Source organism: Varanus komodoensis, unplaced genomic scaffold (assembly GCF_004798865.1).
Source record: "Varanus komodoensis strain SLA01 unplaced genomic scaffold, ASM479886v1 scaffold16, whole genome shotgun sequence".
Classification (NCBI taxonomy): Eukaryota; Metazoa; Chordata; class Lepidosauria; order Squamata; family Varanidae; genus Varanus; species Varanus komodoensis.
In genome coordinates, this window is record NW_025335468.1 from 8,108,840 (window position 1) to 8,133,561 (window position 24,722).

Genomic DNA, 24,722 nt, shown 5'->3' on the forward strand with positions numbered 1-24,722 from the left:
TTTTTGGCAGATGACATGAAGTAATGGCTAGGATTTGACAGTATCTAAGAGCTGGCTTACAGTAACAGTTGGTATTTGACTCTACTGGATAGCTGAGATGCTGTACTATGTGGTTTGATAGTATCTGAGAGATAATTTGTGATATTGTTTTTTATTTGTTTATTGTTTGATTTATATCCTGCCTTTTTCCTACAAAGGGCTCAAGGCAGCTTACATCATTCTCCTCCTCCATCTTATCCCCACAACAACAACCCTGCGAGGTAGGTTGGGCTGAGAGTCTGTGACTGGCCCAAAGTCACCCAGTTGGCTCCATGGCTAAGCGGGGACTAGAACCCAGGTCGTCTGAGTCCCAGTCCCATGCTCTTAACCACTACACCACACTGTACGCTCTCCTTTCTGAAAGTGTGTGGCTGGAAAAGGTGAGGCCCTGGCAGGATGGCATTTGCACCTCAGAGAAACCTACAGAAAGGTTGTAGGTGTAAATTTCACTGGTGTAAATTTAGTGTCAGTGGAATTCTTGACAACAGCAGGGAAATGGGGCATTCGGCAGACAGGTTGGGTGAGGCTTGGATATGTAGGGCCCAATGGCCCCTCATTTTTCTGACAGGCCCATCAGGATCAGGCCTTGAGTTAGTGTGGATGCCTTCCTTCTGATCCCTGTCAATGGCAGAGAAGGTAAAACACAAAAGCCGTTATGCAAAACACAAGATGCTTCCTCCCCACATCTCCTGCCCTGTTTGCCTGAGGAGGCAGGGCTATCAAAAGTCACTCCTCTGCAGGCTTCCTGCTTTGATCTGCACACTTGCTCTGCTCACACATGTCATGTTAACATCCTTTAGACCTTGCTTCTCTGCCAGTTTAGGCACAAAAACTAGCACAAACTCCTAGCATTCTCCTGCTTGTCCAGTCATGCATAGAATTATGCCCCTAAGCAGCCAAAACATTTAGATTTTGAGGTCCAATTTCACTTTTGGAAATCTGAATGCTACATAGTGATGTCAAATTTTTGCATTAAGTTCTGAATCTCAAATCTTCTGAGTCAGACAGTCTTTGAAACTTTGGAACCAGTAAGTTTCAGTGCTGACTGAGAGAGGCCCTTAGCAGTGCGATCCTATGCATAGAAGTACATAAGTTCTGCTGATTTCAGTGAGGTTTCCTCCCAGGTGCATGGGCCGCATGTGGCAAAATGTGTCCACGTGGGTTGCAGGGATGGTTTGTGCAGGCTGGCCCTCAGCTCCTGCACTTGGGTGCAGCTGGAGTGGCCAGGGAGTAGGCAGAGAGTAGGCAGTCCTCTGTTGGAAGAGGTGTCCCGTAAAGTCTGGTTTAAAGTTCAAAACCATCTAAAAACGGAGAACAGGGCCTTCACGTTGCCCATCAGCCATTCATCCACAGACAGTAACCAAGCAACATGCAGGACACAACCTCCCCTCCCACCCCAGTCAGATTCTTCATACTTCTGTTTAAGTTAAAATTACGTTGAAGTTTGTACCCACACATATATATTTACTGATTCAACTGTTGTGCAAATTAGACCTCTTTTGTGATGCAGTGTGTCTTCTTTTTTGCAGCATGTATGTGCCTGTTCTACTGACTTATGGCTGAGTAGCAATAGGAAAATATACCTTGGGAGAAGGGACAGGCTGGCCTTCATACAGTATTACAAGTATGCTAATTTCCACCCATGTGGGAATACTGATGCTAGATGAAAAATTTTGCTCCTGCTGAAAATTAGAAGATAGGTCCTGATAGAGCTATTCTGTTCTGCTGGTCTTAGAGATGCTGGAGGGTCCATGAGTCACCCTCCAGAGTGGCCTGGCAGTTTCACAGAAGTGCATCTGGCTTGCTGTGAAAACAGGAGAGGAACGGCTCTGGCACTGCAGTTTGTGTTATCACCCATGTTGGAATGCCGCAGACGCCTTATCGCTTGCTCGGGGATCTGAGAGGCCGTTCTGCTGACAGAGCATTTATTATCTGGTGACTGGGACCTTCTGGGAGGAGCCATGTCAACACGTTAATCTCCTGCTGGGGAGGAAGAGAAACAGCAAAAAGCAACGGGGTGGCTGGGACTGCTCTTGGTGCCCTCCTCCAACATTCCTTACCCCCTTTGTAGCAACACAACCGCTTCTCTAAGGAATTCCGATTAAAATACAGTGTTTCTAAGAAAACACAAAAGTCCTGCACCAGCAGGGATTCTCTTTTCCTGAAGGCAGTCCAGGGGCCAGAGCTTCTGGGCCGCTTTCTCACCCTGGCATTGGGCTCTGCATCCTAGCATTGGGCTCTTTAGTTCCCTTTATTCTAAATTTACTTTTATTTTTCTTTACAAGCATAGCACTAATAGCTGGATTGACTGAGTCCTGTTGCTGGCTCCCAGAATTCTTCTGCCCTTGCCCTGCATCACATGTTGCTGATACTGACATGGGGAGCTGGTATACCCTGAATGGACCCCATATTCTGGCACTGGGCAGTACCGGCTGTGTCAGTCCAACAGCATCAATGCTGTTGCACTAGCAGAAGCTCGGTTCTGGATGCAAGAGAGAGAATCCATTTGCGCGTGTGTAATTGTGCATTATGCTGATCCATTTGGTTGTGCAGACCTCCTGCGGAACTGCTTGTGCACCCCGCTTGTGGTCCAACCTGTTGTATAATTGGCTGTGCAATCATAACAGTGAACTGCTGCTGGTGAAATGGAAGGTTTCAGTGGCGCTCCACTAGCGCCATTTGAGTCTTCAGAATGACACTACTGAATCCCACCCATTACGTGGTGCGCCATTTGTGCTGCAGTTTTCGCTCTCTCCCCCTGTCCTCATTTCAGGCCTGCCACGAATGCCACCCAAGAGGACAAGCCAGGATCTCCCCAAAGCCTCCGCCGTCCTCGTGGTGGACACAGCAGTGCTCACAGTCCTCAAGAGCCTCCTTCTCTCCCCCTCATTATCCCCTGGACAGGCTTCTGCAGTGGGGATGCAACTGGCCAGGAGAAGGGAGTCCAGCAGGCACTTGGCTTCTGCTGGAGCTGCGCAGTTGCTGCTTTCACTGTCCAGTGTTGCTTTGTGGGCTGTAAAAAGGCAGGCCTTCAGTTCCTTGACTTTCTAAGAGGAATAGCAAGGGGCTAGTGAAGCTGGCTTTGGAAGCCACTCTCCTTTTCCTCTCTAAGGGCCAAAGCTTTGGGAATGGGAGAGGCCTCCATGGGTTGTTGTTGTCATCAGGATAACAGTGGAGTGGAGGAAAAGTTGCCTTGGGCTCCTCCAGGAAGAAAAAAGGGTGAGATATAAATTAATATGTAACGGCAACAATAATAATGGTAAGAGCCACATCTGTAGCCCCACCCACTTTGGAACGCAACACCCAATGGGTTTTGGGCACTGGAAGGAGGACCTTACAGGGGGAAATCCTCCCCCCACACCATCCCCTACACTGTTCAGCATCGGGAAAGTGATGGAACGCATTAAAGGACACACACTCAGTTCACAAAGATATTAGTGCCCCAAGTGATCCAAGGGCAGGTTGCGGGAGCCCCGTGGAAAGCAACCTCAGGATAATGTGACACCCACCATCTGCTGTGCCTGTCTCTGATGTGACTGCCTTTGCTGTGACTGACAGGCTGACAGCACAATGGAGCGTGGAGGATGAGGAGGAAGCCGCTAGGGAGCGTCGCCGAAGGGAACGGGAGAGGCAGCTGAGGTCCCAGGCAGAGGAAGGTCTTAGCAGCAGCAGCGCAGCCTCCGAAGGCGGAGTGGCAGAACAAGAAGGCCGGTAAGAAGTGCCTGAGCGTGAACGGCACCTTTGCTTTTTCCAGTCCGGTGTAACATCACACACGTCTCCGTGGAATGATGAAGGATTCTTTGCAAAGGGACAGCATGTATATTTCTGCATCCAGTTAGTTCAAGAAAAATGAACGTCTTGAAAAAAAATCTCAGATTTAATAACATGAAGTAGTAAAATGTGATTTCATCCTGCAGTTATGCAGCCCAAATGAATTGATTTCCATGTGGCTACAATGTGTGCATTGCACCGTGGAGCCCAGCTTCACATGGAGAACTTCTCGGTCTCATCACAGTGGCTGTCAGAAACATCTTGGAGAGCCATTAAATTGTCCATGCAAATCAAGGGATCACCCACAAGTTACCCCACATGGCACGAGACTGCATGGCTCAGCCACCAAGTTGAATGCAGCTCACCAACCATGTTTTGTGGTTCCTTAGGGCCTTGACCAGCTTCCTGGCCTTGTTGAAAGGTTGTCAAGTGCTTGGCATATCACAAAAACCTAGTTAATTGTGGGGTGGCCATGTGTGCTACCTTACAGGGGACAGTCCTCTATTTGGGGATGTCCTCTGCTAGAAGGGCGCTTCAGTCCAAGTCCGGTTTAAAGTTAAAGAAACTTACAAAGGGGGAGCACGCCAGGGCCTTGTAACTGCTCATCAGTCATCCCTAGACAACAAGCAATTGGGAACCTGCTCAGTCTTCCTACTACATTCCCTAATCACACACTATAAAAACTCTAACATGCAAAGTTAACATTTAAACAGGTAAAGCAGCTAAAATAAGACCCTGAACCTGATAGAAGGCACTAATATGAATGCCCCATCATGTAACATCAAATTCCTGGGAGGAGAGGACAATCTTAATCTGGCACCAAAAAGATGACAGAGTTGGTACAAGGCAAACCTCAGAGGGGTGATTATTCCATTTAACCCATTTCTAAATTTTAATCTACACACATAAATTAACATATGCAAATATTATGCAGATCAGTGCCCTGCTTTGTTCTGTGGTTTGGGGATGCATTTCTTCTTTTCTACTGGCAATGCTTGAGCAGCTACTGTAAGCTTCAGGGCTGTGTTCAGCTGCACAAAAGAGCAACCACCTTGGAGAAACTCTTTCTGCTGGCCGCCACAGGGTGGCTGCCATTTTGTGGCAACAAAATGAGAAAGCACATGAAGAGAAACTGCATTCCCACTAATTTAGGAAGCATATCTCTTTTCTCTGAGGTGGCAATAATTGAGGTCTTAGTCCAGAGAAACAGTTCGGTAATTTTAAACTCTGGACTTATTTGTTTTACAGATGCACCTCAGGCAATCTGTATTAGTTCAGTCCTTTCAAACTGTGGTAGACCAGCCCTGCTGCTTTCAAGGGCCCTTCTTCTCATTCTGCTGAGCTGGACCTTGGACTTTTGCCCCAAATTCCTGCTATGATATCACCTGTTTTAATCACTCCTTAAGCTCTGAAAGGCAGAGTCTGCCTCTATTGCATGGAAATTCTAACTATTACTCATAGATCTTCACATGAAAATCGGATCCCTGCAGAATATCTTGCTGTGTATGTTCCTGCTTGTTTTGGGGAGCAAAACTGAGAGTGCAGGAACTGCTCCATTAAATATGGACAGAAGTACCTGTTGAGAGAGAGCCCTTCATAAGAAAAGAGGTGCAAGGGAGGGCAGGGGCAGATCAGCGGACCCTTCTTCAGTGTGCCATTTCCCCCCTGCAAATGTCTCCCTATCTTTTCTTTTCTTTTTTTGCAAAACCTAGTGGAGCAGGAAAGACTGTTTCTGGGAAGCAATTGCAGGAAAGGTTAGTTAGTTGCAGGAAAGGGGGTAGTTAGTTATGGCTAAGCATAGCCATAACTACCCTTCCCATCCTCCTGCCCATCACTACAAGTGCTCCCCAACTCTCGTATTCTTATGGGGATGGGACCACAAGTTTGCTGAAATAATGCTGAATTGGAGGGTGAAAGCGTTTAGTAGTATATCTAATAGCTGGATACTGGAATAGATATTTAGCCTAGCAAAAAGGCAAGTGAGGGGGACATGATGAAGGTGTACAAAGGTAGGCAGGATGGGGAGAAGGTGGCTAAGGAGACATTTTTTCTCCATCTCTCATAATATTAGAACACAACATGAATCTGATGGGTGGGAGATAAAACAAAGAACTTCTTCACAATGTGGTGAAATTATGGAATTTGTTACCAGAAGATGTAGTGATGGCCACCAGTCTGGACAGCGTTAAGAGGAGATCAGATTCATGAAGGTGAAGGTTATCCATGACTACTTGGCTATATTGAGGGCTGCCTCCAATATCAGAAGACGCTTGCCTATGTAAACAATTGCAGTCAAGTGCTACTTTTTGGGCACTGTGGGAACAAACTACTCTGCCTGGTGGAACTTGGTTGATTCAGCATGCACTTCTATTCTTCAGCATTAATTCAAAGGGAAAGAATGTACACTTCTAGATATTTTAGACACTTTTTTTTTCATTTTCATTTTTCTATTGTGGGCTTGATTATTTCATTCTGCTCCCCAGACATTTCGAAGCTTTTTTTGCAGCTGCTGCTCTGGATGCAAAGGTCAGCTTATTAATTGCAGCTTTCTCTTGTGTAAACTCAGCTCCCCCTTATGGTGACTCATCCTCCTTTGGTAGCTTGTGCTCTTACACATGGTCCATCATTTCCTTGAACAAAATCTCCAACAAACAGCTGTGAAAACTCATCTGTAGGTCCGGATGGTGTTTGCTGGGCATCCTTCTTTCATCCCTTGCTCCAGAGCAGCCATCCCCAACCTGGTGGCTTTCAGAGGCATTTGGACTGCAACTCCCAGAATTCTCATCCAGCAGGGCCATTGATTGGGAACTCTGGGTGTTGCAGTCCAAACATGTTTGGAAGGCACAAGGGTTGGGGAAGGCTGCTCCAGAGCATTGTAAGAACACCAGAAGAACCTTGCTGGTTCAGACCAAAGCACACCCTGGCCAAGCAGTTGCCTGTGAATGACCCATGAGTAGACATGGCTGCAATGGCACCCTCGTCCTCATGCTCCCCAGTAACGGGAACCTCACAGACACCCTTCCATGTTCAGATGCTCTACATTTCTGAGTAGTGAACGTCTGGGACCAAGAAAGAAGGAGTGATCACCAAATCCCCGGCCTGATTCCAGAAGCATCTTGCTACTGTAAGGAGGAAGAATGAGACATGAGATGAGAATCTTACGCTCGTATTTCAGAGCACTACAAGTTCAGTGAAGTTCTCCTGTTCTACAGTACTGTTTATTTTAAAATGTTGATTCACCACTTGACTGGCGCCAGCACACGTACACACTTGCATCCATGCTACAGCTTGTGCCTGTAAAATCATTTAGGTTTTCAATCTTTCTCTCACTCTGGTCCCTGCCCAAAAGTTGTAGATGATTCAAATCTTTCATTGCATTTGTCTTCATTGCAACGAAGACAAAGCATGTAATGTTTCCTACATTGCATTTGAAATGTAGAGCCAGGATTTTCTGACTGCATGATTTAGCCCACTCAAAGGTCATCACATAGTTGCAACAGCTGCCCTAAGATCCCTTTTCAGGATTTCTTCACCTATTCTTGTCTCCCAGAGGAAATAAAGAAATGAAAAGAAGAGGCTAGTCTTTATTTTTGACTTCCACGTGCATCAGATGTATCAAAGGTTTAAAAACCTTATTGACTGACACTGGAACCAAACTTTAAAATATGCACACAAAACAGCAGCCACAGAAAGTGGTGCATGAAGTAGAATTGGACTGGATGTTTATAACCAGCCTATCTAGTTTGCTTGGAAATGCTTTGAATTAATTAATACAATGGAAAGTGCCCTCTGGGCTTTAAGGGCCATAGATTTGGCCAGAATGATTCATTTGCATGGCGCTCAGGATTCATATAGTCGTGAAAAAGGGAAATAATTTACATCACCTGCATATATGAAAGCATATATTTTTCTGCATAGAGGCAATCTCTTTATAAGGAAAAGTACTGCATATAAAGTAGCTTTTAGCTAGGGCCCACTCAGTATCAATGAGAGATGGCTTTTTATTTCCTGCCAAGTTCCTGCTTCCTTTTTCTTGTCACATCAAATATGCAATGTGTTTATATGCAACATGCGAGCTCAAGTGTGCCCTGGCTAATACATTCTGGCCTGCCGGGTCCTGCAGAGCCCCGATGGCCCCTGCATTGTGGGGCAGCTCGGGCGCGAAAGGCTTTGCGTTCCCAGAGCTGCCTCGGAGCAAAGAGGCCGTGCTCTGCCTGTCTGCTGAGTGGATCTTCCATCAGGCAACAGTTGATTCCAGACAGTGAAGGAAGCCCAGGGGAGAGGAAATGAGAGGAATAATGAGCGAGGCCCCAAGCAATTCCCTCCAGCACCCCCTCCCCACTTAGCTGATTTGCCTTTAGTTAACTCTGGTCTATGGGTTTGTGCATCTTTGTATTAAATTGCAGCCATTGCATTTGATCATCGCTTTGGAATGCAGTCTGTATACTCTGAAGGCCAAATGACAGACTCTTGCCAGTTGGGTATAAGAGCTCCTTTCTCCCTCTTCCTTTATTAATGAAGAGAATATTCTCTCCACACACCACCACCCCAGATAAAAAAATGTAGGAATACCTAATTTCAGCTTGGCCTCTTTCCCACTACCCTACAAACATTTAGGGTGCTTTAATTGTTTCAGACTGTACGCTGGGTGTGAATTACCTCAGCCCTTCTTGATGGGTGGTGTGGTGGGAAATATGCCTGCCAGCTCACTCAGGATCCCTTCAACAATAATTTGGAATGAATTTTAAGGACATTGTTATTCTGTTTCACTTAGTGCCATGGGGCCACGTCCATCTCACTCTGAAGCAAAAGCAATACTTGCTGATTTTTTTTATTTTGCAATCTTGACTCAGGTCTGGAGTACTGAGAAGTTGCATTGCATTTTCTGGAAGGCTATTACCACTGAAGAATCCATGAATTCTCACAAGGCAATCCAAGGTTAATGCCTCTCAGGCGAAAGCTATTAAGATCAACAAACATAAGAGCCCTGTAAGAGCCCCTGCCATATCTTCTGAAGTCCCACTGATGAGGCTGCAATCCTGTAGGAGCCGGACTGAAACCGGTGCAATTTACTTTTGAGCAGATACATTTAGAGTTGCACTGTCAAGCATGTGCTTAAGGCTGCAGTCTAGGGAGTAAAGCCTCACTGTACACAGGGGAATTAATTCAGAGTAAGCACGAATAGGATTGTGCTTCATATTACTTCACTGAAATCAACAGGATGGTACTGGAGCTTAATGTTGCTTGACTTGTGCTCATAATCACAATGATACGTCACAAAGCAAAAGGCACAGAGAAATTCCTGCAAATTAAACACCTTTGTGGTTTGCACCAAATCATACAGGTATTTAGTATGGGCCTTTATGCAACGTCAGTCAAAACATGCCTCCATAGTATTTTAACCCATTCTTTACTTTGCATAACCCTTGGCAAGTACATTTTCCGTAACAAGATCATTATAACCAACATGATTGCTGGCGAGAACGGACAATTGCCTTCCTGAACGGAATAGTATTCTTTCTTCTGGGGAATCCTGGGAGCTGTAAGACTTTTTTCTAAGCATGCATAAGCTTGTGCCCTTAAACAACAACTGGTTAGATGTGAGGAAGAGAGGGGGAGTGCTCGATCTTCACAGAATTAAGAATAAAACAATATGACAAGCCTGCTTTTCCTGCTGTTGGTTTAGGTGTGTAACCTTCCTGCAGTGCTCTTGCAACAAGGTTATACAGAGCACAATGAGAGTTTGCACAGAATTAAGTTTCTAGAGGGGTGCTTTCAGAAAATGAGAGCCAGTGTGGTTTCCTGGAACTCAGGCGATCTCAGTTCTAGTCCCCACTCAGCCATGGAGCCAAATGATTGACTTTGGGCCAGTCACAGCCTCTCAGCCCAACCTACCTCACAGGGCTGTTGTTGTGGTGCTAAGATTAAGAGCAGCAGGAGAAGAATGATGTAAGCAGCTTTGAGTTCTTAAAAAAAAAGGGGCAGGATATAAATCAATCAAACAAACAAATAGATAAAATGACATGGGCAGGAGACTGAGGATCGTTTTGCCTGTCTTTGCTGATTCCCCCCCCCCCCCACAGTCCCTGGGCATTTCCCATGAAAAACATTGATATTCCACAGAACAATCAGAACAGGAGCCAATGTGCATTAGTATGCCAGAAACACAAACGTGAAGGAAGCTGGGCAAACTGAAGTGGATGAGAGGGCAAACAAGCATTTATTCAGCAATAGACTGAGGGTGTGGCAAAGGCCCTGGAGGGAGCAATCCCATAGCCCCTTGACAGCATCCGAGGGGCCACAGGATATTTTGATTCCCTGGTCTGAGGTTGGAGAGAGCACCCCCTCCCCTGCCCTCCCCAGAAAGAACTGTGCTGGCTGTCCTTGGCTTCTCTTGTCCTCAGAGGAGGGAGCCTCTTGGTGGGCAGGGGAGGAAGAGCCTGGGGCAGCCAGGAGTTATCCTCCTTTCTTCTCCCTTTGCTGAGCCCCAGGTAAGTGGGTAAAAGGCCCACCTGGTGCAGAGAAGGAGGATGGGGAGGCGGTGGTTGCATCGGTTGCATTTCTCACCCTGTATAGGGTGCTAATAAGCCTCTGCCTTCAGAGGATCATTGCTCATCCAGCCCATAAGACTGCACCAGAAGGGAAGGAGAGTCCATAGTCAAAGGTGAAGCCAAAGTGAAACTTCCTAAAATGTGCGTGATGCCATCCCCCAGCACTTTAGGTTCTTATGCGAAATATCAGAAGGTACCATCCCCCTTTCCCTGAGGCTGGGGACTGCTCCTTTCTCACCTTGCCTGCCTTTATCACACTCAGAACTCCAAGAAGTCCTCTTCTGCATAACCCAATTCCCATGTCCACTCCAGGGGTCAGCCTGACCCACTCTTCCTAGTGTTCGTCTGTAGTCCAACACACACCGGAGGTGTCATGTCCATCGCCAGCCCTCTGGCCTCCTCACCTGCTGGCATTCTTTACCTACCTGCTGCTAATGCTTCTTGACCCACAGCACCAGGTCCTCTGTTTTTCCTTAATTCCTTGTTATTCCTGAGAAAAACACAGCAAAGAGTTGCTGTTGGCTGCCGGATTCAAGGAATGGTGCCAATAACCGTGCACACCTTCTTGGTTCTGGAGATGTTGAGATGGGAGCTGACCAGAGTCTAGGACTGTGAGGTTTATATCTAGAGCCTTCAACCATTTTTGGTCAAGGCAGCTGCCCGAAACATCTCAGTGATTCTGGCAGAGAACAGAGTATGTTGGGAGCGGGCACCTTGCTTCCCAGCTCCTGCCAGCCCACCGAACAGCTGTTGAACAGGCTACTGGGAGTCTGATTCTGATGGGGAACAAGATGTTTGCTCCCCAAGTGCTTTGTTTCCAGCAGAAATGTTGGGATTTTGGGAGTGCCTGTGGCGGCGGTGGCAGCAGCACTGTGGTCAGGGCCTGGGTGGAAACTGCAGACAGGGTCATGGTGGGCCAGATGCAGTCTCTTCCTGCTCCAGGAGATGTTGTCAGACTCAAGAGGATGGGCAGGTTTGTGCATGAACACCTACGCTGTGTGTTGTCTTGCGCTTGCACTGCATTCACTGCCTTTTTTCTTCCCATGTTTTAGCATTGATTGTAAGCCTGCCGGGACTTCAGAACTGGAAGAAGATGAGGGCTTTAGTGACTGGTCACAGAAGCTTGAGCAGCGCAAGCAGAGGTGGGCAGGAGAGGGAGTGCAGGAAGAACAAACATCCTATGGTGAATGGAGAGAAGCCCAGCAGGTGGCACCTGTACACTGTGAAGGGAGGTAGGAAATGTTTTTTGCTGGTCGAAAGGAGTTGGCTCTCTATTCAGCATCAGTGCTTCTCTCCTGTGCCCCTTCAGATAATGCTGGAAGAATGCCCTAATTCTGTGCAGTTGAACTTCAGGTGATGCCCATGCAACTTAATTGTGCTTACTCCAATTATGTAGTGAGCATCATTGTGCTTCCTAAGGGTACATAGTATGGCTTCCCCTCAGGTGCAAAGCAAACTGCTTCTGTTTTCAGGGTCCTTTTCAGTCTGAATGACTCTTCTGTACTATCCATGTGCTAGTTCAGTTGAAGAAGGTGTCACTTTGGCCATGTCTGATGTGTTGGATCTAGAACGTATTGCATCTATCTTTGACTTTAAGAATTGCTTTGAGGTGAAAAGAAAAAAAAAATGCTCATCCAACTTCTCAAAGTGTAGGACACAACAGGGTTGCTAATTTTACTTCACATAAGGCTGTGCAGCAGATGTTCAACTGGTCCTGCATTTTCTAGCATGGAGAAACAGAGAAACCTTTATCTGGATTGCAACTTTACAGCTGATAAAGACATCCAGCAACTGTCAGGGTGAAGAAAGGTACCACTTTTAAAAGGGGGCCGAAAGGAGCTGATACTGGACAATTCCTTTGCACAAGAGTGGCTGAGTACAATTTTCAAAATGCTCATTGCAGGCTACTCTCCTGAACCAGAATGAAAGGAGGAATACGGTTGTAAACTGGTATCACAGAAGGAAACCTGGACTATTGTGATGCTGTTTGATACTAGGACTACAGTGTTGTTTATTTCCACAGAACTAGTACTCCTGCCTTAGAAAATTATTTTCCTGTCCACCTGTTGTAAGGAAAGTTTCACTTTTGAGATGGCTGGATGCAGAGGAGGACAGGACTCCTATACCTTTAATGATTGCATCATTGGGCTTTTATCCCTCTTCTAGGCAGCCACTAAAGATTCAAGAGCCCTGTTTTCTTTTGCATGTGGCCCGCTCAATCACTTCCAGGCAGTTTAGTAGGGAAAAGTTAGGAAATGGCACACAAATAGATGCCTTCCCCTTCTACCTTCAGACTGTAGGCACTCTTCATACTCTTCATATGCACACTAGTATAGCTTTGAAGGGGGAGGATGGTAGTATACATATTTGTGGATTTATTTGCAGAGCAGATATTTTTACATATGCCTACTAAATAATCTGCACCTTTACCCTAAAAACACAACAGCTTGCACATGAGAGGATATATACTGTCATGGTTTTTAATTGATGGGTAAAATAGATTGTTTCAGCTGAGAGTGGGAAAATTAAAAAACACACCTGCAGGAGGTCAGGGCAAAGGAAGAGGAAGGGTGTTATACAACAACATTAATTAGCCTTATCAGGAAAACACATTTAGGTATGGTAGTTGTGCTAGTTTTTTTTTTCCTGTTCCTGGAGGCAGAGGGGGGAGGCCCACAGCTGAAGTGTGAGTTGTAGCTTGACAATGGGTCTCCTAGAAGTTGTAGTAGCCATTTTACCAAGCATTTCATAAAGCTCCATTCTTCCCTTTTGATTTCTCCCTTCTGTAATTTCAGCCTTAAGGACTGTTTAAAAGCTTGATTTTTAAGTTTAACGATGAGGTTCTTTAACCTATATTGCAGGTATTATGTAGCATAAGAAATTATTTCTGTTATAAAATAGGGAAATGTGACTGTTACTTCCTCATGCACTGGGTTGGTGGTTTTTTTTTTTCCCTTCTATTTTATTTATTTATTTTTTGATTTATATCCTGCCTTTTCCTACAAAGGGCTCAAGGCAGCTTACATCATTCTCCTCCTCCATCTTATTCCCACAACAACAACCCTGTGAGGCAGGTTAGGCTGAGAGTCTGTGACTGGCCCAAAGTCACCCAGTTGGTTCCATGGCTGAGCAGGGACAAGAACCCAGATAGCCTGAGTCCCAGTCTCATGCTCTTAACCACTACACCACACTGGCTCCCAAATGGTTGGTTGCTATTTCTGGCAGATTGTTGGGTTATTGTGGAGAGACCATATGGGGGGCCACATAATGCAAAACATCCTGCAAAGAGTTGGGATAAACCTGTCTGTGAGTGATTTCTAATTTGTGACTCAGGGTCAAGCTACTTGTGGCTGAGAGCGTCAAAGGAACATCCCGTTTCCTCATCCCAAAGTAAATGTGGGGAGCACAGTCTGGATTTGGGATTTTAGTGTTGGGAGTAGGAGGGTGGTTCTAGTTTGCTCTGCCTGCCAGTGGATCTATTTTTAGACCTTTACACTGTGGGCATGAGATGAGTGGGGGTGAACTTGATTGGAACTGTGGCTGGAAAAAAAAGAGTAAAACCCCATGCAAAGAGTTAGGTATGCAGCTGGACCCTGTCTGTTGGGGTCCTGATCCTGATTGGCTACTTGTGTGTGAGTACCAAAGATGCTGCTAATTCTGTCCCTGAAGAAATGTGGTGTTTGGCCCTTAAATGCAGGCTCTGCACAGGAGGTGCTAACCCAAGCATTTAGTTTTCCAGTGCCACATGGGCATGGGTGCTCTCTGGCTCCAGTGGAGGGCTGGTAAATCTGGAACATGTTTTGACCTATGCCTTTAATGGAAACTAGATGCCTTGACTGGAGGACGTGATGAAAACCATGTCTAGCATCTGGAGATGCTGATTCTTGTACACTGAGTTACTGTTAAAGGCATGGGGTTGCTTTTCTCTGTCTGAATGGCAACCTATGTGCTTGCTACGTGGCCGGATTTTTAAACGCTAGTGTGTAGATGTTTTATTTTCAGCATTATAATGGTATCATTTCCAATCCATATGAGTGACTCAGTTTTATGCAGTATATATTGGGTTTACCAGAAAAGCTGATAATAGGATTGCTGTATCTTTGACAGGCTAAGCAAGGGATAGAAACATGCACTTGAGCTTTCTGTGGTGAGGCTGAAGCTGAGACTGCCTCTTCTCTTTTAAACATGTCCCTGCTTACCTCTCTATCAAAAATGAGAGCCCCCTGGGGGAAGAGGGGTGGCTAAGGCCCATAGATGACCTAAAGCAGGGGTCTCAAACTCAACTTACCTGGGGGCCGCTGGAAGTAGAGTCTGGGTGAGGCTGGGCCGCATCAAGTGTTCCACCACCGCGGGGGTGGTGGGCCGCTCATCCCGCGGCCGCTGGCGCTTTGAAGGCCGCAGGGGCCCTTCCCCGTGCCCCGCCTGTCCCAGCAATTGGCCCGCAAGTTTGAGACCCCTGCCCTAAAGGGTGTTCTCAGGTGTGCAGAGAATTGCCATTTGCACATCATCAACATGAGGACAGTGTTGGTTCCAATTCATAAGGAAAGATGCACACTTAAAGCCAAGGACTGTAATTTAGTAATACCTTAGACTTCACCTTAGGTTGTGGCCAGTCTGTCTGTCTCCTGTCCATGCACTAACTAGTGATGGGCAGTTTCAACTCTCTTCTGATGGTTCCATAGAACCATCTATGAGGATACCTTTGTTTAAAGGACTGTTCTCTGGAAAGGAAGACATCTAGTTACTCACCTTCTATAGCTGTAGGAGGCACTACAAGATTTGGGATGCTCTGATGTAAATTTCATAAGATAAAAAACTCAAGCTGCATAAAAAGGCTTCAGTCGGAGAGAGGGAAGGGGCTTCTGTCGTTCTCCTTTTTCCAGCCCCTGGCAAAAATATAGTGAAATAGCCCAAGTTTGAAAGCTGGGTAGGAACGCACAATGACTTTGAAAAACTCATACCTTCATTGCTGAAGAGTCTAAATTCTTGAAGTTTCATAGAAGAATGGTAATCATCTTGGGCTGAAATCCTATGAGCTGTTACTTGAGGGTTAGTCCCAAAAACTCAGTGGACTTTCTTCTGGCTTAGCATGCTTAGTAAAGGACTGCATGGCATCTAGCTCAAACACTTCTCCGCCGTCTTGAGGGACATGGTTTTGACCTCAACAATGATGTCTCAAGCCCTAAAATCCCACCTTGCACTTTCCCACAGCTTTAAATAGCTTGGGGCTATCTACTTTCCTGCCTTCTTCCAGATTCGAGAGAGTAAACTGTGTATGAGGGCAGAAGGAAAAACTTCTGCTATAATAGTGGTTTGTTTGCTGCAATAAATCCCTATTCCCACGTGCTTAACACCATTTCTTCTTTCAAAGAGCAACAGCAGGGTGGGGACTGAATACATCTCTTGTCCTATGCTGTAGGCACTGAGTTTTCACATCATAATGTCCCTGATGTCACTTTAATGCAATGCTGTGGTTTCATTTTGGGAAAGAAAAAAACCGTATCTGCAAATATTCCCCCCCCCCCCCCGGTGCTAAAGCTGTGCTGAGAGCAGGTAGAATAAGTTTCAGGAGACAATGAACTGAAGTAGACACTTTAGACTAGTCCCAGTGGGTTGCTAGGATGTTTCCTTTCCAGGAATAGACTTCCGGAAACAATTCAAATGCTGGCTTTGACATAAAAGCGACCATGAGAGGTGGGATAAAAGGGAGGGGGCAAGCACTTTCTGCTCACGCCCCCCTGTGTGGACAGAACATAGCGAGATGTGCACTCTGGAAAATGCTCTCTGAAGACAGGAAATTCCATTGCAGTCCTGCTTGTAGCTTGAAGCGGGAGAGCAATCCATGCGCAGCAGCAGGCACTGCCTGTCTGGAAGCATCCTGACTGGGAGGCCATTTAGAAAATGATTATTCACGGTCATTTCTGCACTGCTTTGGTAGAGAGATGCTGCTTCCCCACTTGCAGAGACATCCTAAGCAAGGCTGCTTGAGTTGAGCAATTGTTTTAAAGAGCGTTTTAAACTCTGTATGGAAATTGTATGCTGTGTAATTGCATTTTTTGCATTTCATTTTGTTGCATAAATTGCCCAGAGAGCTTTGATACTGGGCAGTACAGAAAGGAAATTAAACATGAACAAATATTTGGATACACTTTATTATGAAGTATATTGCTAACAGGGCTGTTTATCTCTGGAAGAAAATTCATTTTTCTTTGTTTTCTAATTGCTTCTACAGTTATAGCGCTTGATGCATTAAAAAGGTGAAACAGAATAACAGTACATGAATTGCCTTAGAGAGAGGTTTCCTCAGATTGATGACACAGGTGTGGCAAATTATAGGCCATCTGCTTTTTCTGGTAAATTCTTGTCTGGTAGCTCTAATAGGTAGCTTTCCCTCCCTGGTCCCTGAAGACTTTACATAGATCTCTGGTGTTACTGCTTACTATGCGGTCACTAAATCTTGTATGCACTTATCTCTTGCTTCAGGTGAAATGGAGGGGAACTAGTTTGCTCTAAGTACAGCCAGCATTTATTCAGTTAATCTGGAATGTGTATCCCTCTTGCATGTTTGTACCCTGTTCCTCTTGAATTTGGAACATCTGCTTCTCTTCAGAGCAGAGCAATGGAACTGTGTAAACACACCTCCTTGTGGTGTCTACATACATTCCCAGATGTTTTTTGTATGGACATTGTGGGTCAGTTGCAGGTTAAATCAACTTCAGCTTGGTATTTATATGCACAGTCATTCTATAGGCAAGTCCCCTGAAATAGTGCATCAGTCCAGGAGATGGAGAAATAAATGACTCGGGGACAAATCATACATGATGCTAAAGTACTGTGTATTTTTAGAGCAATTTTGATTGCATTAAAGTTAAGCCTCTTTCTCTCCTCTCCCCTGCCCAGCATTGCTGCAGTCATCATCTTGCAACTCTGAGCCCCCATCCTCTTCCTATCAAAGGGCAAAGGACTGATATTGCACCCCTCAGAACCATATGTGGTCTTTCTCTCCCCCCCTCCTTTGTGTGATCATAAAACAAGGTGTGGCCTGCTCTGAGATAGAGTCTAAGGTGCTGTGCACTTTGGCTGAACCAGTTACATATAGTTCAGTGCATTCTGATTATTGTGCCCAAGATCTGAGATCACTGATTAGTCAAAAGTCCAGAACAGCGAAGGGGAATGCTTCACACGAGGCATCATGACACTGGGGAATATTTTACAGCACCATGAAGTGATGGCCACTAACACAGATGGCTTTATAAGGTGGCTAGACAAAATCATGGAGGCTGAGGCATGTTTTTCAATACTGGTTGCTGGGGAACATGGGCAGGAGGAAACTATTGCACTCATGTCATGGTTGTGGGCTTCCCACATGTATCTGGTTGGCCGTTGCATGAATGGAATGCTGGTCTAGATGGACTTTGGAGTGATGGCTCTTTCTGCTCTTAAAGTCTATTCCTCAAAGGTCTCTTAATCAGTTGGTGCTTCATTTCAGCTTTATCCGCACACACTGTGCAGCCTTCTAAGTTTTCCTGCACCTTGCTGAAGCCAAATCCAACTGTGTAACTGAACTGCGATTAATATTGTGCTATTTAGCAGAACTCCATGGTTGCTCATTCCCTTGAACAGAAAGGGTGTTCGTGTGTTTTTTTCCAATACATTTTTCCTTCTGAATTGCTCTTCTCTAACAAGGATAGGCAACCTCATGCACTCCAGATATAATTTAAAACACCTCCCATAGTCCCTGGCCATTGGCCATGCTGGCCAGAGCTGGTGAAAACTAAAGTTCAAAACACCTGGAAGGTACCAGGTTGCCTAGACCTAGTCTATCAAATCAGCTTCTAGGCCATATGTTGGTTCTTTGCAGTGAATACAGAAAAGTGGTTGGTGCACTTGTCCAGTAAAGAGGCATGACCCAAGGGCCACTGTCACCAAACCTGTTAGTTTGAGTGATTTGAGACAAGTATCAAAAATACTGGAGTGAGGATGAGCAACTAGAGTGTTACTTGGAGGTACTGTAGAACAGTTGCAGGCCTGCAGCTCTCAGCAGTGAACGTCTCTATCCTAAAACCTTAAGTCTTCTGCCACATCCCCTTTTGTTCTTCTGGAAACCATGACCCACTGTCTTCTGTTCAAATGTGTATAAAATTAGAACTTGGTTGAATTAGTTTGACCATTACATCAAGGAGGACAACTTTATAAGCAGTTTCTGGATCCCTTGAGTGCACTGGGGATGGGGCTGACTTCCAAATATTTTTGTGAGGCAGAGACAAAGGCTTGTGTGTTTTGCTTTGTGTGTCAAGCTGACTTGGGCTAAGTCTGGAACCTGGAGGCTTTGTTGCGATGGGGGCGGCATAAAAATGTTTTAAATAAATAAATCTTGCTGTTTACAGAATACCAAGCTCTCCATATAAATGCTGTACTGGGTAGTCCCAAATTCTTTTTCCTATATGCTTTCATTATACCCTGTGTCTAGGGAATATTTAGGAAACACAAATGCCTCAGCACCCTATGCCTTTACCCAGGAGCTTATTTCCACAATATTCTATTTTCATATGACCATGAAATTGGAATGATCTGAAGTTGCCAGTATTTTCTAAAAACCCAATTAGCATATTGTATAGTCTTCCATATTAGTATTGTATGCCTGCTTACCATTTTAAAGATATAAAAGGTTAATGAGCTCTCTTAAAGAAGAAAAGTAATCAGGTATCTCTTTCCTTTCTCTGCTCCATTCCTCCCCTGGCCAACTCTCACTGGTGGATCACCAAGGCATTCCTATGGGGAAGAGGATGGCAGTCTGACGGGCACAACAGCCAAGCTGGAGCAAGTCCACCTGGATCGGGAGTCTCCCACTTTCATCCACTTTGTACCTGGACCTTCAAACTTCCTCAGGTTTGTTTCTGCTTCAGTCTCAGAAGATCAGAGGGAAGCAGAGCTGGAGGAGCAGCAGCGAAAGCTTAGTGATGCTGTGGATGTTGGAGAGGAGAATCAGGATGTCAAAGAAGATCTGCAGAATTTCACAGAAGACAATAAGCAGGAAGAAGAGCAAGAAAAGCAGGAGGTCAGAATGCAAACCTGGTTTCTGTCATCGTCTCTGCCTTCTCAGGTTCAGCTGGTGTCTGGAGGAGGCAGTAACATGGAAGCTGCAGGGCTACACAGGCAGGGCTGGCTTCAGGGGCAGGCACCTGCCAAGGGCTCACACCCCGGTCCTACTCCCCCTTGCCTTTGCTGTGAGGCTGCACGTTTGCTCTTGCTCAGGCCCAGAGCCTTGTGGTGGTATGAGGGGCAGCAGCCCACTTATCCACTGCCATGACGACGAGGTGGAGGAGCAAGCGCACCCGGTGGCAGAGGCAAGACTGAACCCCTTTCTCAGCATGTTCAGGGTGCCTTGGCCTCAAAAGCCCAGAGCTGTCATAGCATGCAGGTGGCCCTAATAATTCCCCCTCCCGCCCCGTAGCAAGTTTTTCCCCAGTTCCTTGTAAATGACCCAAGAGACACTTAGGGGTGTTTCGTTCTCCTGGTGATGTATTTGTTCATCTTACGTTTGACAACGAGTAGGCTAAACTGAAAAAAGGCACAGGGAAGCTTGGAAAATGGACAGAAGGACATATAGAGAAAGTGCTCTGGGAGACACGTGTAGGCGTGCGTGCTGCCGCCAATGCAGCAGACGGCCACTGTGAGCGAGGGCTTGTGAACTCTCGTGAAACGGAAGGGGAGAAGTGGGGAAAAACATTTAAAATGACCTTGATAGAATGAAAAACTGGACTGGGACTAACAGAAGGAAGTTCAACCGGGTGAAATGCCAAATGTCGTGTTCAGGCAAAGGTCCAACAAAAGCAAAAAGCGAATGTGGAGATATTGGATGGGAGGCGCCAGGTTTGGGAGCAGTGCATGGACCGCAGTCAATCACAAGCTGCGTACGAGGCAGTAATGTGATACGGCTGCAAAAACAGAGTGATGAGGCTTTGGGTTGCATTAATAGAAGCATTGTTCCAAGCCGTGGGGAGTAGCAGCACCACTTTATTCTACTCTAATCAAACCTCACTCAGCTACGGCATCCAGTTCTGCGTGCTGCACATTCAGAAGGATGCAGACAAAATGGGATGGGTTCGGAGGAAGGCAGGGAAGATCATCAGGGAAAACAAGTCCTATGAGGAAAGATTGTGGAGAATGGGTACCACTGACTCAGGGCAGAAAAGACTGGGATAGGCTGGCAGAAGAGAGCATAGGAACATGGAAAGCTGCCATGGCCCATCCTTTGAGCAGACCCTTGGCCCATCCAGCCCAGTTCTGCTGATGCTGACTGGCAGAGACGGCTCTTCGGGGTTTCTGGCCGCAGTCTTGGTAGATCTGCATGTAGCCCTTCTCGTTTTGTGAATGCAGAGCAGATGCTGCATCACATTGAGCTGTAGTGCGTGTCAAACTTCTGGATGGCTGTGGCATCAAGAGCAAAGGTTTGTTCTCTTCTTCCCTGGGGAGGGCTTAAGTTACAGGACGGTAGACATTGCATGAGCATCGGGTGAAACTTTGTGAAGGTCAGAGCAGTTGGAAATTATGCAGGGGACTGGTGGACTTTCTCTCACTGAAAGTCTTTAAGCAGAGGTTGGACAATCCTCTGTTGTGGACACTCTGACTCTGGGTTTCCTGCTTCAAGCTGGGGAGTGGACTAGAGTTCCTTCTAGCTCTTCTGGCCAAACTACATGTTAGATTAATTCATGGCGTGGACCTGAGCTTGATTGTTTTCTTTACTTTATTGTAACTGCCCGGTTCTGGATTGAGACCAGCCTGCCCCAGGAGAAAGATCTTCCCTAAATCTTCCCCAACCTCCTTGCATTAAACACTTTTTTCTGCTTGTGCACAGCCCTTCCTACTCAGTGGCTGGCTTCACACATCACAGCAAGCAATCCTACATGTGTGTGTGTGTGTGTGTGTGTTTTGCCTGGGTGTGTCTGACAGATGATAAAGTGGTTTTTATGCTAGTGTGGTTTCCATCCTCCTTGCTCAGTCCTCTTGCTGTTGTCATACATCCCATCAGCTCCTGTGCCTGAAATTCAATCCCATGGTGAATGGCTGGAAGAGCTCCTGTAGTTGCTGCTCATTCCAGGAGACTCTGTGGTAGCTGCACACGAGCACCATGGAAATGATTATGATGGGTTCAGATGACCAGAGAAACCATAATGAAGCAAGGCAACCTTAGAACAGACCACTGTTTCTTCTTTTGGTTTCTATAAAGCCAAACATACAATGCCGAAATGCCATGACAGGCATTGTACAACACAATAGACCACCCTGTGCATGAAACCACCATGGCTTGTTGTGTTGTGTGAACCCAATATGTGACAGCTTGTGTTGTGGTGAGGCATTAGTTGTTAAGTGAGCAAATATACCCTCCCTCTGTTGGTGAAATTGACATCCACTTTTTTCTTTTTTAGGAAAAGATAAGACAATGGAATAAGGAGGAAGAAGCACCAGAAAAACGGCAAAGAACCCCAAGTGCCTCCAGCCAGGAGGAAGATGGTCAACCTCCCTTAAGTCCTACAATAAAGGTTTGTGTGGTGCTGCTCAGAAGAACATGGAGAATGGTTGGAAAGGGTGTTTTTTAAGGAATATCATTCATTCCAGGGGAGGAGGGGAGGGAGGCTAAAGAGTGGGCTAAAACAGAGATACAGGGTTGTTCAGATGGGGTGGAGGAAGGGCACCCAGGCCTATTAAGCCTAAAACCTTAGTTGGCACTTCTGACAGAAGCAGTGAAAGATGTCCCTGTCCTTTAGGCCAGGGCTAGGTAGAAGGTAGGTCAGGATCTATTGGTAGATCTCTGGATGATCTGCAGGAAAAACAGCTAATTTCCTTTTCTTTAACATTCATGGCAACAAAATGACCTCTCCCTGCTAAATTAGAGGGCTGAAATTAAGAAATTGGGATGTGGGGAGAACCAGAATGGAAATTCATGTAAAAGAGAGTGTTCTGTTCAGTTTCGCTAGTTCCTGGGCTAAAAATCTTTCAATTCCAAGTGTATGTTTGTTGTACCTGGCTCTAGTTAGTGGATCTTGGTATTCTACTAAACAAATATACACGCAAATCTTGCAAGCCTAACCTGCTTTAAACCAATGAGCAAACTGTTAAGTCTGTTTTATTTGTTACTTAGATCACGGAGAGAACTGAATCTCTGAACCGTTCCATACAGAAAAGGTAAGCACCATGCATGGACTGAATGCTGTGAGCCGGCAAGGGGGATAAGCAGATGTGTGGCCTTTGGGTAGTACGACTTGAACTCCCATCAGCCCTAGCTAGGATAGCCAATGTTGAGAGGTAATTAGAACTGCGATCCAACCATATCCAGAGGGCCAAATATTCTCCAAGGCTGCTCCAAGCTCTGTGTTTGTGGACTTTCAATTAGCAGCAATTATACTGAAGGCATTTTATTATCTCCAATATTGATATGCTGCTTCCCAGATGGCTTATATAAAAATAGAAAACAGACCAGATAAACATGGCAAATTTAAAATAATATAAAACTCACTCAGATAACCTTCAGTTAAAAGCGGGCTGAAATAAGAAATCGTTTGAAAGAACATCTTAGAGCTAATAATGATGAGACCATAAATGTATCACTCAGGAGGGAGTGGCAGAAATAGGGAGCCACCACTGAAAAGGCCCATTCTCTAGTTTTTCCCATCTTCATATATCTTGAAGCCTGTGACCTAGAAACTTAAGGCATGAGAAAATGCACAAGGGAGCAAGCAGTCCTTCAGATAATTTGATCCCAAACTATTTAGGGCACCGCCTGTTCTCTATACAGAGGTCACAACACAGACTGTTTCTTCTTTCTCTAGATGTATTAGTAACAACCATGGTTAAATATTTCACCTTAATGTATTAGACCACTATCACAAAAATGTGTAATCATGGCTTCTCGTAGCCAAGTTAAGCCAGCCATTGAATAAACCTTGGTTGTGACCATTTATCCACTTCTCTCTGCTTGCGGAATGACAAGGTGGTATTGCTCATTTCTCTCTAGACTTCCTCTGAGGCAAGCAGCAGGGCAGAATTCCTTAAACATACTGAAGTACGGTTTTCTTGAATGCTCAAAATCTTAATCTTAACTAGGGTTCAGGCAGCAAGTTGTGGGGAAGTATTGTCTGCATTGGTCTTTGCAGTGGACCAATGGACACATTGGTGTGTGTCGAGTGGTGTTTTTGTGTTAAACACACACACAGTTTTAAGAGACTGGCAGACTGGCCCCTGGCCAGAAGACTGCAGGGTGATTGGGCAGGCTCTGAAAGGTCTGTGAGAAGCCCCCTTTCCCACGAGCATCTTCTCTTCTGCTTCCAGTAACAGTGTGAAGAAGACCCAGCCGCCTCTCCCAGTTTCGACGATTGATGACAAGCTTGAGCAGTACACTCATGCCATTGAGGTAGATGACGCTCCTTGACTTGGTTGATGCTTCCTGAGTTGAACCTGCGTGCTTCTTTTTCCTCCTTGTTTTTGGGTTTTGTGAGCCTGCTTCAGATATTACAAAGCAGGAAGAGTGGGCAGGAAAATGGAGCCCCTCCACCACTGACATTCCTGCATTGACAGGAAAGGTCTGCAGAGCAGCTGTGACTAGTGGTGCTGCCAAACTTCATAATAATGTGCTTGATGGTCAGAGCTTGTCTGTCTGTATAACTCAGCTTTGCAGCACGTCCAGATCAATATATTACAAATGGTTACAAGTCCAGAGTTGATTGTCAGGTTTGGAACATGTACGGTAAAGTGGTGCACACACTATAATGGTACGCAGAGCCCTCCCCCCGTGATTCAGCCATCCGACATCTTCCCCTTAGCTGCTTCCCTTGCTGTGGCCACTGCTGCCATCCTGACTCAGAGGAAAATCAGCAGGAAAGCTATCAGGATCCATCTTCAGGCTGGCAGTGGCAAGTACAAACCACGGGGCATCAAGCAACGAGACAGGCGGCGCATGGTAGCACAAGGTCATGTTGCTGTACGTGATTCCAAATAGCTAGGATGCACCTCGATGTTGCACACATGTAAAAAATTGTACACACAGAATGAGATGGCATATGAATGGAGAGCTCTTGTCTCCTTTGTGACTTGCGAGTAGATCATGGATGGACTTGGCCTACGTTTTGCCACTGCTTAGTGTAACTGTTTGGCGGAACCTGAGCAGGGCTCATGATCTCATGGGGGACTGGAACAGTGTTCAGCCAGTGGGGTTCTAGTCTCAGGACAAACCCGCTCTATCTGCCTGAGCTTGAGGGATCGACGGGGCAGGGCTGTTCCCCCTCTGCACTTCATAATGCCTGAAAAATTATGTGGTCACTGACTTCTAAGTGCTGGCCATCTCTGGGGGTGGTCCTTCTGTTA

General features: G+C 45.8%; 1 protein-coding gene across 5 annotated transcripts in view; it reads left to right on the plus strand.

The window, feature by feature from the left end:
* LSP1 (lymphocyte specific protein 1) overlaps positions 1 to 24,722 on the plus strand; it is a 103,770-nt gene that overhangs the window by 60,288 nt on the left and 18,760 nt on the right. For 2 of the 5 annotated variants that reach the window (XM_044425740.1, XM_044425742.1), the window contains exons 2-7: positions 3,598 to 3,750; positions 11,414 to 11,594; positions 19,120 to 19,419; positions 21,791 to 21,904; positions 22,504 to 22,547; positions 23,691 to 23,772. In XM_044425740.1, the coding sequence (XP_044281675.1) occupies positions 3,598 to 3,750; positions 11,414 to 11,594; positions 19,120 to 19,419; positions 21,791 to 21,904; positions 22,504 to 22,547; positions 23,691 to 23,772 (874 nt within the window). The remainder of the gene's footprint in view (positions 1 to 3,597; positions 3,751 to 11,413; positions 11,595 to 19,119; positions 19,420 to 21,790; positions 21,905 to 22,503; positions 22,548 to 23,690; positions 23,773 to 24,722) is intronic. The other 3 variants (XM_044425741.1, XM_044425743.1, XM_044425744.1) reach the window with 3 other exon arrangements.